The following is a 14451-nucleotide window of genomic DNA, read 5'->3' as shown; positions in this document are numbered from 1 at the left end:
TTCCTGCAGACTCTCATAGCCGGCTGGGATGAGCTGGAGTGCCATCGTGTATTTAACTTTCTGAATGAAAGTGCAAATCTGCCACGAAAAATGCAAAGTGTGGTATGCAGTAGACCAGGTAACTTGGTCAAAATTACAATGCAGCAGACAAGGTCAATCAGTAAAAACATGATGCCAAACCTGGTGTACATGCAGATTGATAGAAGCCTATTTTAACTATGCTAGGTCAATTGATGGTTTGAGGGAAATGGCTGAGAAAAATTACTAAGCCTGACAGTGTTATGGAGCTGAGATAAAATATTAGCGATACAGCCATTAACAGCAATTTGCTTCAGTGAACATGTCATTCCAGCTCTGTCTGTTAATTCAGCACCCATGCAATGTTGGGCTCAACAACTCTTTCCAGCCAGAAGCCCCAGTGAAGGCATCAAAAGCAATCACTGTTGAAACAAAAATTAATATGTACAGACAGTAATGACTCAGCGGATACATGCACTCTTGGTGTGGTACTAAGCCATACTAACCAGAAAGTCCCGGGTTTGACCGCTACTGCATATTGAAAGGGCTGATCACCAGCTGGGCCAGCAGCTTGACCTCATCGTCCCTGGGTTGCGGAGGAAGAAAATCTGCCCTTGTTCCTGCTCCCGATTGTTTTCCAGTGACTCGAGCTTCCCTGCATGATGGAATAGCGTGCCAACACTTACACGAAAGGCTCACACATGAAGGACAGCCACTTTGGTAAAATTCCAGAGTGCGGCTGCCACCAGCGAGGCACGCACTTCAGGAAAAGAATATATGCATGTATACAAAAAATAAAAGGATGTTAAGTTCAATCCATAATCTTTTGTAACTATTTGATTTGTAATAAGGAGCCAGACTCCTTTTTAAAGAGGGGGCGTACAATTAAATGGGATTAATTGTATAGCTTCTGTAGTAAAATACTGATAATTTTGCTTAATATCCAGAAGAATCTTCATATTAAGCTGTAGATTTTCCAGTTGCAAATATGTTAATGATCGTGGTAATTGATTTAAAACAAATGGCTCCATAAGGTTTGAAAATAAATAGGTTATCGCTAGCAGTAAAATAATTGATTGGAAAACCAAGGCGTAACACTCTTAAATGCCATTGTTTTTCAGAAGCAGTGCTTAATTCTTGCCACCAGAGGCTGCTGTGGTATTATGTAAAATGTACTTAGTTTGTCAAGTTACATAAATGTTCAAAGGCTCTGTACCGTCTCCTTTTCGAGGGAAAAGCATATCAGCCTGATCATAATAACTGCTTGGAAGAGCCTAAGATGGGAGGTGATGTGGTGCTCAGTTCCTTACAGCATTGACGTGCTGTACCATGTAGGACTCACATTTGCATTCCTGTGATTCCTCACATGGTGAGTTCTCATCTCCCATCACACTGCTGATGGGACCCAGTGGGATGTCACTGAGTAGAAGTCAGGTTCTTCTCACAAACACCAATCAGGTGGACATAAAAGATCCCGCGGCACTGTTTCGAAGAAGAGCAGGGGAGTTCTCTCCGGTGTCCTAGCTAATATTTATCCTTCAACCAACACCTAAAAACAGATTATCCGGTCATTAACACATTGCTCTTTGTAGGACCCTGCTGTGTGCAAATTGGCTGCCACGTTTCCTACATTACAACAGTGACTGCACTTCAAAAAGTACTTAATTGGCTGTAAAGCACTTTGGGACGTCTTAAGGTCATGAAAGGCTTTATAAATAGAAGTAATTTTTCTTTTTACCACTCTTCTGAACAGTGCCCAGTCCATTGTTCCTGGGATACAAGAGCTTTCTATCCACACAAGAATCCTTTTGGTGTCTTGAGATGCCCCATACACAAATAGCATTTAAAAAATGTTCTCTCTCTTTTTAGACCTTCCTGCACCATACACCATTCCCTGCCATGAAGGCATTTAAATGGCCAGACAACCTGCTCCCAGTCTTCTGCCAATGCTGCACTTGAGCTGGTTGATAAGAGGCGAGGACAAAGCAACCAGGGAGACCACCCACTTTCATCCCTCTGGGGGAAGTGCCTCATGTCTGCTCTGCGTCTTTGCCACCGGCATATCCCTGCTTAGCAACTTCCTATGCAAGGAAACACAGTTGCTTACCTTTAGCCTACCCCTCTGTCTCAAAGCACATTAGAGCACTCTTACACTGTGCCATTGTGCTTTCGTTGATGAGTTTTTAAGGCAGCAACAGAAACTTTGCAGTAGTAGGGGGCATAAACTTGCTCAGTGAATTAGGACACGTGATCACTTATCAGCTCCAAAGACTAAAGAATAGATGTTACTTTGCAGAGAAAATTGTGAGAGGTTTCTATCCAATAACATGAATTGTAGTGGTACCTAAGACTCTTGGTAGTATTAGTAAAACATACAGAGGATACACAAGTTTCCTAGTGTCAACATTTTCTTGTTCCTATGTCTATCCTCCCCCATCCCCATACAAATCCATGCGATGCTATTCAATCACAAGGCCAGGATGCCGTATGACATAAATATTTATTCTAGCGATATGAATCCCATAAATCATACATCATAGTCTTAGGATTTGTAGAATTTCTGGAACTTTTTTTTTTGTGTTGCGCTTGTAATAGGTGCGACTAGAAAGCTGGAGTTACAGATCCGTCTGTTCTACCGACGGGTTCTCTTAGATCACTGGGAGCATCAGTGCGATATAGCTTTCTGGCTGACTCGCATCCTAAAGCCGTGGCCGATGGTGAACCAAGCAAGATTGCTTTACTTGCTCTACGGGCCTATGTCCTTCAGCGAAGGTAAGGACTCTTTTACTATTTAATATACTTTAAAAAAAAATCAATTTTCTCCCCTATTTGTTGACGTACCTGACTCTTGCTGAAGCATAGCATCGTGGGTGCAGGCAACTTTCTAGTACCTCACTCAAGTGATCACTCTTCACGTGTGAGCCTGGGACGATAAGTGTGATCGGGCTAATCAGTCGTGATGGGCATCGTAGATGACACCAATGTTCCCTTTAAGCTGTGCCGAGCTCTGCAGCACCCGCGCAGCCGGCTCGTTGGCTTTTAAATAGGAAAAACCGCGCATGCATGGTATTTTGAATGGACCGCGCAGCCGCACCCAAAAAAAAATTAAAGGGAACATTGGGTGGCACCCCCTCCCCTCTCCATTTTGGACTCAATGTTTACAAAAGCCCAGTTGTGTGAGATAGCAGAAGATGAGTGGCACCCGTGGTACTATCCCAGCAAGAATCAGCGCTTTCAGGTTTAAACAAATGTCTCGTTTCTAATTTTCTATTTTTCCCTTCATGAAGATGCATATCCATGCTGGGATACAGTTTCACATATATTGGCCATCCTCTAGTACACTCAGCACTCATTTTTTCCAGTGTAAAAAGCCTTGTGATGACTTTAAAGGCGCTCTATAAATGCAAAATGCTGTTTGTTTACGTTTAACTCTCAGGTCAGATCCATTGGCATCATATGACCCAGATACCTGCGAGCGAGGACAGCATAAAGGGTCTTGCAGCAGCAGTTAGATTACTACATGAAAATGCCAAGGAATGGACAGCTGATGACATTTTCACCTTGTTAGAAGAATTGTCAGGTAACTGCATTTTTTAAAATGCCTGAAGATTGTAAGATAAAGGAAGGAGTGCGAGAGGTACTGAGTTCCACAGTTTCGGGGGCCTGGGAAAGAATGAATGAGTAGTAGATGATGTGATAAGGTACTGACTTGGACAGAGAACTGGTTGGCAGACAGGAAGCAAAGAGTTGGAATAAACGGGTCTTTTTCCGAGTGGCAGGTGACTAGTGGGGTACCGCAGGGATCGGTGCTAGGACCCCAGTTATTCACATTATATATTAATGATCTAGACGAGGGAACTAGATGTAATATCTCCAAGTTTGCAGACGACACAAAGCTGGGTGGGCGTGTGTGCTGTGACTCAGAGACTAGGGTCCTGAATTTAAATAAAGGAAACTACGATGGTATGAGGCGCGAGTTGGGTAGGATTGATTGGGGAATGTTACTCAAAGGGTTGACGGTGGATAGGCAATGGCAAACATTTAAAGATCGCATGGATGAACTACAGAATTTGTTCATCCCTGTTTGGCATAAAAATAAAACAAAAAAGGTGAATCAACCGTGGCTAACAAGGGAAATTAGGGATAGCATAAGACCCAAGGAGAGGACATATAAATTGGCCAGAAAAGCAACAAACCTGAGGATTGGGAGCAGTTTAGGATTCAACAAAGGAGGACAAAGGGATTAATTAAGAGAGGGAAAATAGAGTATGAGAGTAAGCTTGCAGGGAACATAAAAACTGACTGTAAAAGCTTTTATAGATATGTGAAGAGAAAAAGATTGGTGAAGTCAAGCGTAGGTCCCTTGCAGTCAGAATCAGGGGAATTTATAATGGGGAACAAAGAAATGGCAGACCAATTAAATACATACTTTGGTTCTGTCTTCACAAAGGAGGACACAAATAACCTCCCAGAGATGTCGGGGAACATAGGGTCTAATGAGAGGGAGGAACTGAAAGAAATCAGTATTTGTAGGGAAATGGTGTTAGGGAAATTGACGGGATTGAAGGCCGATAAATCCCCAGGGCCTGATAATCTACATCCTAGGGTACTTAAGGAAGTGGCCCCAGAAATAGTAGATGCATTGCTGGTCATCTTCCAAAATTCTATAGACTCTGGAACAGTTCCCATTCAATTCAATTCAATTCAATTTTATTTGTCATATATGCAGCAGACGTGTGTACTGCACAATGAAATGTTGATTTTTACAAGTCCTCCCAACATTGGAATAAATATGGCATTACAATGATAGAAATACTAATAGAAAGACAGTAATAATAAATAAAACAACAGTAATAAATAATAATAAATTAATCGTTCATGAGTCTTATGGCCTGGGGGTAGAAGCTGTTTCGAAACCTGTTGGTACGAGACCGTATGCTTCGGTATCTCTTACCGGACGGGAGCAGGGCGAAGAGGTTGTGGCTGGGGTGACTCGCGTCTTTAATGATTCTCAGGGCCTTCCCTCGGCACCTCTCGGGGTAGATATCCTGCACAGCAGGTAGTTTAATTCCTATAGTGTGTTGTGCAGCTTTCACTACCATCTGTAGAGCCTTGCGGTCTGTGGCGGTGCAGTTGCCATACCAGGTAGTGATGCAGCTGGACAGGATACTCTCGATGGTGCACCGGTAGAAGTTGGTGAGAATCTGGGGGGCCATTCCAAATTTCTTCAGTCTCCTGAGGAAGAACAGGCGTTGGCATGCCTTCTTGGTTACAACGTCGATGTGATGGGACCACGTTAAGTCCTCCGTAATGAATACACCCAGGAATTTGAAGCTGCTGACCCTCTCCACCTCAGCCCCTTCGATGTAGATTGGGGTGTGTCCCTCCGCCTGCTGCTTCCTGTAATCCACGATCATCTCCTTTGTTTTGCTGATGTTGAGGGAGAGGTTGTTGTACTTGCACCATTCTCCTAGGGCTCTTACCTCCTCCCTGTAGCCTGTCTCGTCGCCATCTGTGATCAGGCCTACAACGGTAGTGTCATCAGCAAACTTGATGATGGAGTTGAAGTTGTGCGTGGCCACGCAGTCGTGAGTAAACAGGGAGTACAGAAGGGGGCTGAGCACACAACCCTGGGGAGCCCCCGTGTTCAGGATCAGTGTGGAGGAGGTGTTTCTGCCTATTTTCACCACTTGGGGTCTTCCCATCAGGAAGTCCAGGATCCAGTTGCATAGGGAGGTGTTAAGTCCTAGCTCACTGAGCTTGTTGACAAGCTTGGAGGGGATAATGGTATTGAATGCTGAACTATAATCAACGAACAACATTCTCACATAGGTGTTCCTCTTATCCAGGTGTGATAAGGCAGTGTGCAGTACAGTGGCGATGGCATCATCCCTAGATCTGTTTGGGCGGTAGGCAAATTGGAGTGGGTCCAGTGTGTCAGGTAGTAACGAGTTGGTGTGGGTTTTGACCAGCCTCTCAAAGCACTTCATGATGACAGAAGTGAGTGCTATGGGACGGTAGTCGTTTAAACAGGTTACTTTTGTTTTTTTGGGGACTGGAATAACCGATGTCATCTTGAAGCGGGTGGGGACTACAGACTGGTACAGTGAACGGTTGAATATATCCGTAAACACGGCTGCCAGCTGGTCAGCGCATGCTCTAAGGACACTCCCAGGGATTCCATCTGGACCGGGTGCTTTGTGGGTGTTCACTCTCTTAAAGGCCTTGCTCACGTCAACCACGGAGATTGAGAAGACCCGGTCGTCCTGAGCCGCGGGCGCCCTTGTAACAGGCCAGTTGTTGTTGGCCTCAAACCGGGCGTAAAAAGTGTTAAGCTCATCCGGGAGAGAGGCATTGCTGGGCATGACACAGTTGGGTTTCCCTTTGTAGTCTGTAATAGATTGTAGTCCACTCCACATCCTTTGTGAATCTGAGCTATGATAGTGTGATTCCACTTTGTCCGTGTATTGTCTTTTTGCATTTTTGATGGTTATTCTGAGGTCGTACCTTGATTTCTTGTACTCATCCATGTCCCCAGAGTTGAATGCGATGGACCGTGCTTTTAGCATAGCACGGATATTGCCATTTACCCATGGTTTCTGGTTGGGAGATGTTCGTACAACAATCCTTGGAACAACGTCGCCTATGCACTTGTTTATGAAACTAATGACTGAATCTGTATATGTGTTGATGTCATTGTCCGAGGCATTCCGAAACATATCCCAGTCAGTGGAATCAAAACAGTCTTGTAACATAGCATCTGATTGATCCGACCAGCGTTGTAGAGATCTCATCACAGGCTTTTCCTGTTTCAGTTTCTGCCTATAGGTGGGTAGCAGCAAGATGGAGTCGTGATCTGATTTGCCGAAGGGAGGGCGGGGGAGGGCCTTGTATCCATCCCGGAATGGAGTGTAAACGTGATCTAGTGTGTTCTTGGCTCGCGTTGGGCAGGTGATATGCTGATGGTATTTAGGCAGGATTGGAGGGTAACTAATGTTACCCTACTATTCAAAAAAGGTGGTAGAGAGAAAACGGGGAATTATAGACCGGTAAGCCTGACATCAGTAGTGGGGAAAATGCTGGAGTCCATTATTATAAAAGATGTAATAGCCGAGCACTTGGAAAACAGTGACAGGATCGGACAAAGTCAACATGGATTTACAAAAGGTAAATCGTGCTTGACTAATCTACTGGAATTTTTTGAGGATGTAACTGGTAAAATAAATAAGGGAGAACCAGTGGATGTGGTGTATTTGGACTTTCAGAAGGCTTTCGATAAAGTCCCGCATAACAGATTAGCGTGTAAAGTTAAGGCACATGGGATTGGGGGCAAGATACTGACTTTGATAGAGAACTGGTTGGCAGACAGGAAGCAAAGAGTTGGAATAAACGGATCTTTTTCCGAGTGGCAGGCAGTGACTAGTGGGGTACCGCAGGGATCGGTCCTAGGACCCCAGCTATTCACAATATATATTAATCATCTAGACGCGGGAACTAGATGTAATATCTCCAAGTTTGCAGACGACACAAAGCTGGGTGGGCGTGTGTGCTGTGAGGAGGATGCCGAGAAACTCCAGTATGATTTGGACAGGTTGGGTGATTGGGCAGATGCATGGCAGATGCAGTATAATGTGGATAAATGCGAGGTTATCCACTTTGGTGGCAAAAACAGGAAGGCAGATTATTATCTGAACGGCAATAGATTGGGAGAAGGGGAAGTGCAACGAGGCCTGGGTGTCCTTATGCACCAGTCGCTGAAGGTAAGCATGCCGGTGCAGCTGGCAGTTAAGAAGGCAAATGGTATGTTGGCCTTCGTAGCGAGAGGGTTTGAGTACAGGAACAAGGATGTCTTGCTGCAGTTGTACAGGGCCTTGGTGAGACCACACCTTGAGTATTGTGTGCAGTTTTGGTCGCCTTATCTGAGGAAGGATGTTCTTGCCATGGAGGGAGTGCAGTGAAGATTCACCAGACCGATACCTGGGATGGCAGGAATGACGTATGAGGAGAGATTGGGTCGATTGGGCTTATACTCGCTGGAGTTTAGAAAAATGAAAGGGGATCTCATTGAAACTTATAAAATTCTAACAGGACTAGACAGGCTAGATGCAGGAAGGATGTTCCCGATGGCCGGGGAGTCCAGAACCAGGGGTCACAGTCTAAGGATAAGGGGTAAGCCATTTAGGACAGAGATGAGGAGGAATTTCTTCACCCAGAGAGTGGCGAACCTGTGGAATTCTCTACCACAGAAGGCAGTTGAGGCAATTCATTAAATATATTCAAGAAGGAGTTAGATATATTTCTTAAGGCTAAAGGGATCAAGGGATATGGGGAGAAGGCAGGGACAGGGTGAAATAAAGAATAGATTGCCTTTCAAAAGCTAGGCTTTATTAACCTTAAAAAACCAGCAGTACAAGTTGAGCACCCAGTCTCAACCAAACTGTAGAAAACTGAATTTAAGATGGCCACCACAGGTCACATGGAATCAACTAACCAATAAGTTTACAGCATATATCTCAAGGCAGGAAAACAGGCAACCAATTACAATGCTTCTTATAAAACAAGAATAATCACCACATTCACCCCTCCTTTTAAAATATACTTCAACCTAGGTAGCCTTTACAGTTTACAATTAGTTATTTATGACTAGAGCAATACATGTATAATGCCTTCAACAATTTTAAAATTTTACTATTAAATTATTAATTCTTTTAAAAGTCCATTTTTAATCGGTCGACTGGATATCTTGTTCGTGTCGACCTTCTTAGCCTTGGTGGAGTTCCTTGCCCTCCCACACCAGGAGACACAGAAATATCTTCTGCAGGGAGGCTATCAATATCCCGATTATCAACGGTTTCCGGATTGGAAGTCCCATTAGAAGGTAGACTGGGAGGGTCATGAACATCCATCGGGGGCAGACTAAGAGAATTGTAAGCGTCTGCAATAGGATTGGAAATGTTCGTAGTATCTGTGACGACATCAACATTATCTGAATTATGGCTATTGTTAATGTCCTCAGGAGAGGGCTGGCCACCACAAGGAGCTAAGTCTTTAACTGAAACCGTACTTTCTTTCCCATCTTGGAATCGAATGTGAGCATATTGGGAATTTGCCTCCAATAGCTCCACCTCCTCCACTAAAGGATCATACTTTGACAGTCTAACATGGCGTCGGAGCAGCACAGGTCCCTGCATAGTAAGCCACGAAGGTACCGAATATCCCGTAGTGGATTTCCGCGGATAGTTGAAGAGCCTTTCATGGGGGGTCACATTAGTAGCCGTTGAAAGCAATGATCTAATGGAATGCAGGGCATCAGGCAGTACCATTTCCCACTGTGTATTCTTAAGGTTCCGGGATGTCAAAGCCAACATAACTGCCTTCCAGATCACCCCATTGTATCGTTCGCACTGTCCATTACCCTGGGGATTATACGGGGTAGTTCTGCTAGTAGAAATTCCCTGACTCTGGAGGTATTCCTTCAACTGAGAAGACATAAAAGAACTTCCCTGATCCGAATGGATATACGCAGGCATCCCAAAGATGACAAAAAGTTGAGTCAGACATTTAATAACTAGCAGCTGATACATCTGCACAAGGAAAAGCAAAAGGGAACCTTGAAAACTCATCCACAACAGTAAATATATATTGATTCTGAGTCGTTGAAGGAAGAGGCCCCTTAAAATCAACGCTCAGGCGTTCAAAGGGAGAAGTAGCCTTTATAAGATGAGCTCGTTGAGGCTTAAAGAAATTCGGTTTACACCGGGCGCAGACAGAGCATGACGAAGTCATCTGCTTGACGTCTTCAACTGAAAAGGGCAAATTCTTACTGCGTACAAAGTGTATCATCCTCGTAACACCAGGATGGCACAAAGCATTATGAAGATTAATAAGCGTATCTCCGTGAAGCACAGAACAATAAGCCCTCGACAGCGCATCAGCGGCAACATTATCCTTCCCCGGACGATAGACTATATCGAAATGGTAGCATGCCAACTCGATCCTCCACCTCATTATTTTATCATTCTTAATCTTTCCGAAATGTTTGACATCAAACATGAAGGACACAGATTTTTGGTCAGTTACTAACGTAAAATGTCGCCCAGATAAATAATGTCTCCATTTACGCAGTGCTTCTACTATTGCGTACGCCTCTTTCTCTATTGATGAATGTCTCTGCTCACTATTGCTCAGAGTACGTGAGAAAAAGGCCACAGGTCTTCCATTTTGGTTCAGGGTAGCCCCAATTGCAAAATCAGAAGCGTCTGTCTCAATCACAAAGGGAACCTGCTCATCAATAGAATGCACAACTGCTCCAAGGATATCCTTTTTAAGATTATCAAAACACATCCTGGCCTCCCATGATAGAGGATATGTCGTAACCCGAATAAGGGGCCAGATCTTCTGCGAGAAGTTTGGAATCCAATTAGAATAATAAGAAAACAGTCCAACAACTCATTGCAAGGCCTTTGATTTACCTTGCCCTACTAATTCTATCAGTGGTCGCAGCCGTTGTGGATCTGGTTTAATCTTGTTTCCCGAGATAATATACCCCAGTAAATTTACCTCGGTGGTCGAAAAGATACACTTCTCTTTATTGAAAGTTAAGCCAACTTTTTCCGCAACTTGAAGGAATCTTTCTAGATTAAAATCGTGCTCCACCCTTGATTTGCCACACACCGTGATGTCATCTAAATATGAGAAGGTGTCAGAGAGAGAATTATCACTTATAAAAGCATCCATTGCCCGTTGAAAACAGGCGACACCGTTAGTAACACCGAATGGTACTCGGCAAAACTGGTACAGCTTTCCGCCAGCTTCAAAGGCCGTATATGGTTTGTCCTTCTTAGCGATAGGAATCTGATGATAAGCACTCTTTAGATCAATAGTGCTAAAAACCTTATATTGAGATACTTTATTGATAAGCTCATCAATCTTAGGCAGGGGGTACGCATCTAATTGAATATACCTGTTAATAGTTTGAGAGTAGTCTATCACCATTCGCTTCTTATGTCTCTCATTAGTGGTGACAACTACCTGTGCCCGCCAGGGCGAAAAACTAGGTTCAATGATTCCTTCCGATAAAAGACGTTGAACTTCAGAATTAATAAATTCTTTATCCTGACTGCTATACCTTCTTGACTTGGTAGCAATTGGCTTACAGTCCGGCATCAAATTGGAAAAAAGTGATAATGGAGAAATGAATAAAGAAGTTAATCCACAAATAGATAAAGGTGGCTTGGTTCCTCCGAAAGAAAGACTGAGGGACTCATGTAATTGAAGCACATCATGACCAATCAAAATGTCCGCACAGAGATTAGGCAGAACGGATAGGCGTATATCAGTATACGTATTACCTAGGAGAATTAATTTCACAAGGCAACAACCAGCTACTTGTGAGGTGAGAGTCGTCTGAGCCATACACACCTGATAGGAAACAGGCGAAATTTTCAAACGCTTCTCCCTCACAAACTGAAGACTTATAAAGCTCTCAGTACTGCCCGTATCTATAAGGGCCTTCACTTCTAACCCATTAACTTGGGCCATAACTATAGCTTTGTTTAGGCCATGGGAAAAGGCGGCAGAAACTGATGCAATAAACGCCCTATCTAAAGGCTGAATGGTCGCAGAGGAGGCAACCGATTTGCAAACACGTGCGTAATGACCTCCCTTGCCGCATTTACTACACACAGCCTCCCGGGCAGGGCACTTCAGACGGGGGTGCCGGGCGTTCCCGCAAAAATAACACTTCTGAATCCTAGCGGCAACAGCTGCCGAAGTAGAAACTGTTTCGGAATCTGGCAAACCACTCCTATTAAATCCACGTAACTCCCTTTCATCCGGAATTGCCGAAACCACGGTCGCAGGCCGATCGAAAAGAGCATAAGAATCCGAACTTCTCTGAGCCAAATCCAATGTAGAGGCTTGCTCAAAAGCACTCTTAAGATCCAAGATCTTATTTTCTAATAACCGCTGACGAATTGATCTAGACAGTAATCCATTAATAAATGCATCCCGTACCGACTCTTCCCTATGTTCTTCTGCAGACACGGCCTTATAATTACAGTTAGCACCAAGGCGCCGGAGTGCTTGTAAATAAGCATCCAAGGATTCTCCCGCCTGCTGCCTACGGGCAGATAAAAGGTGACGTGCAAATACCTCATTTTTGGGTTTAACAAAAAAAATTTCCAACGTAGCAATAGCCAATTCATAAGTTTCACAGTCCAAAATATACTTATACACATCCGGAGCAATGTAGTTGATTAGTATATCCAACTTATTTAGAGATTGCTGATCCAACACACCCATAAAGTTTTTAAATGTACGATACCAATGTTTCCATTGATCATCCACTCCTGCAGAATTAAGGTCAGCATTAAATCGTTCCGGTCAAAGATATCGTTCCATTATAGCAAAAGGTTAATAAATTGAAATAAAGAATAGATTGCCTTTCAAAAGCTAGGCTTTATTAACCTTAAAAAACCAGCAGTACATGTTGAGCACCCAGTCTCAACCAAACTGTAGAAAACTGAATTTAAGATGGCCACCACAGGTCACATGGAATCAACTAACCAATAAGTTTACAGCATATATCTCAAGGCAGGAAAACAGGCAACCAATTACAATGCTTCTTATAAAACAAGAATAATCACCACACAGGGTACTGAACTTGGATGATCAGCCATGATCTCATTGAATGGCGGAGCAGGCTCGAGGGGTCGAATGGCCTACTCCTGCTCCTATCTTCTATGTTTCTATGTAGGAGGATGCAGAGAAACTCCAGTATGATTTGGACACGTTGGGTGATTGGGCAGATGCAGTATAATGTGGATAAATGCGAGGTTATCCACTTTGGTGGCAAGAACAGGAAGGCAGATTATTATCTGAATGGCAATAGATTGGGAGAAGGGGAAGTGAAACGAGACCTGGGTGTCCTTGTGCACCAATCGCTGAAGGTAAGCATGCAGGTGCAGCAGGCGGTTAAGGCAGCAAATGGTATGTTGGCCTTCGTAGCGAGAGGGTTTGAGTACAGGAACAAGGATGTCTTGCTGCAGTTGTACAGGGCCTTGGTGAGACCACACCTTGAGTATTGTGTGCAGTTATGGTCGCCTTATCTGAGGAAGGATGTTCTTGCCATGGAGGGAGTGCAGCGAAGATTCACCAGACTGATACCTGGGATGGCAGGAATGACGTATGAAGAGAGATTGGGTCGATTGGGCTTGTATTCGCTAGAGTTTAGAAGAATGAGAGGGGATCTCATTGAAACTTATAAAATTCTAACAGGACTAGACAGACTAGATGCAGGAAGGATGTTCCCGATGGCCGGGGAGTCCAGAACCAGGGGTCACAGTCTAAAGATAAGGGGTAAGCCATTTAGGACTGAGGTGAGGAAGAATTTCTTCACCCAGAGAGTGGTGAACCTGTGGAATTCTCTACCACAGAAGGCAGTTGAGGCCAATTCATTAAATATATTCAAGAAGGAGTTGGATCTATTTCTTAAGGCTAAAGGGATCAAGGGGTATGGGGAGAAGGCAGGGACAGGGTACTGAATTTGGATGATCAGCCATGATCTCATTGAATGGCGGAGCAGGCTCAAGGGGCCGAATGGCCTACTCCTCCTATCTTCTATGTTTCTATGATGACTATCGGTTTCATTTGAAAAAAAGACAGCTCATTCTAAGATACAGGGAGGAGAAATGTGATAACGGATGGATAATTCCAGGCTTAGAAGAAGCAAAAGAGGTATATTCAGAAAAGCACCGACTAGTAGTATAAGTAAAATAGAGAGAGGCAAGAAATGTTGTGATGGAGAGGTTAAGAGTTACTGAGGGGAAAGAAAGTGAATGACGTGAACTGTGGAAACTGACATCTTGTAGATAAAGTTGATGGTTGACATTTCTATAATCCCAGCCGCACAGGGACTATAATGTCCTATAGAGCATTTGATCATCCATGGCTGTAATTCTCTTTCTAATCTTCAGACCTTCTTGTTAACCAGATATCCAACCAGCTCTATTTTCAAATGTGTTGACCAACATAACATGGAGTGTTGTTGATGGAAGCCTAGGCAACATATCCACTACTTTGTATAATCTCTAGTCTTATTTAGCACTTGTTGGGGGATAAATTTGGTTGATTTGCGCCTCCCGTTAGCGCCAATCAACTAGCGCCTGGGCGTGGCACCGCTAACGCTTCCCGCGAAATTCTTGCAGGAGGTTAGCGGCAGCGCTAACTGTTAACGCCGCATGGCGATGACGTCATCGACGTGCGCAGCGTCCCGGCTGTAATATTGGGTGGCGCTCCTTGACTTACCGCCGGACGCTATGTCCGCCGGGGTCAGGGGGGCCTACCTACGGCCGGGGCGGGGCTAGTTAAAGGGGAGGTGGTAGGCGGCCTTTTTGTTGCTGGCTGCCTGCCAGCACCTGCCTCCGTTGCTGT

General features: G+C 44.2%; 1 protein-coding gene across 1 annotated transcript in view; it reads left to right on the top strand.

Moving 5' to 3' along the window:
• The window catches only part of LOC147099508 (F-box only protein 47-like), a 50990-nt gene that overhangs the window by 21263 nt on the left and 15276 nt on the right, over positions 1 to 14451 (top strand). Inside the window, exons 5-7 of the mRNA XM_085969705.1 lie at positions 10 to 118; positions 2614 to 2790; positions 3455 to 3598. Of these exons, the coding sequence (XP_085825831.1) occupies positions 10 to 118; positions 2614 to 2790; positions 3455 to 3598 (430 nt within the window). The remainder of the gene's footprint in view (positions 1 to 9; positions 119 to 2613; positions 2791 to 3454; positions 3599 to 14451) is intronic.

The sequence above is a fragment of the Somniosus microcephalus genome, chromosome 28 (genome assembly GCF_052327205.1).
Source record: "Somniosus microcephalus isolate GS21.2 chromosome 28, FLI_Smic_1.0, whole genome shotgun sequence".
In the NCBI taxonomy this organism is placed as follows: Eukaryota; Metazoa; Chordata; class Chondrichthyes; order Squaliformes; family Somniosidae; genus Somniosus; species Somniosus microcephalus.
The sequence above is the reverse complement of the archived record's forward strand: the minus strand, read 5'-3'. Positions and strand labels throughout refer to the sequence as shown.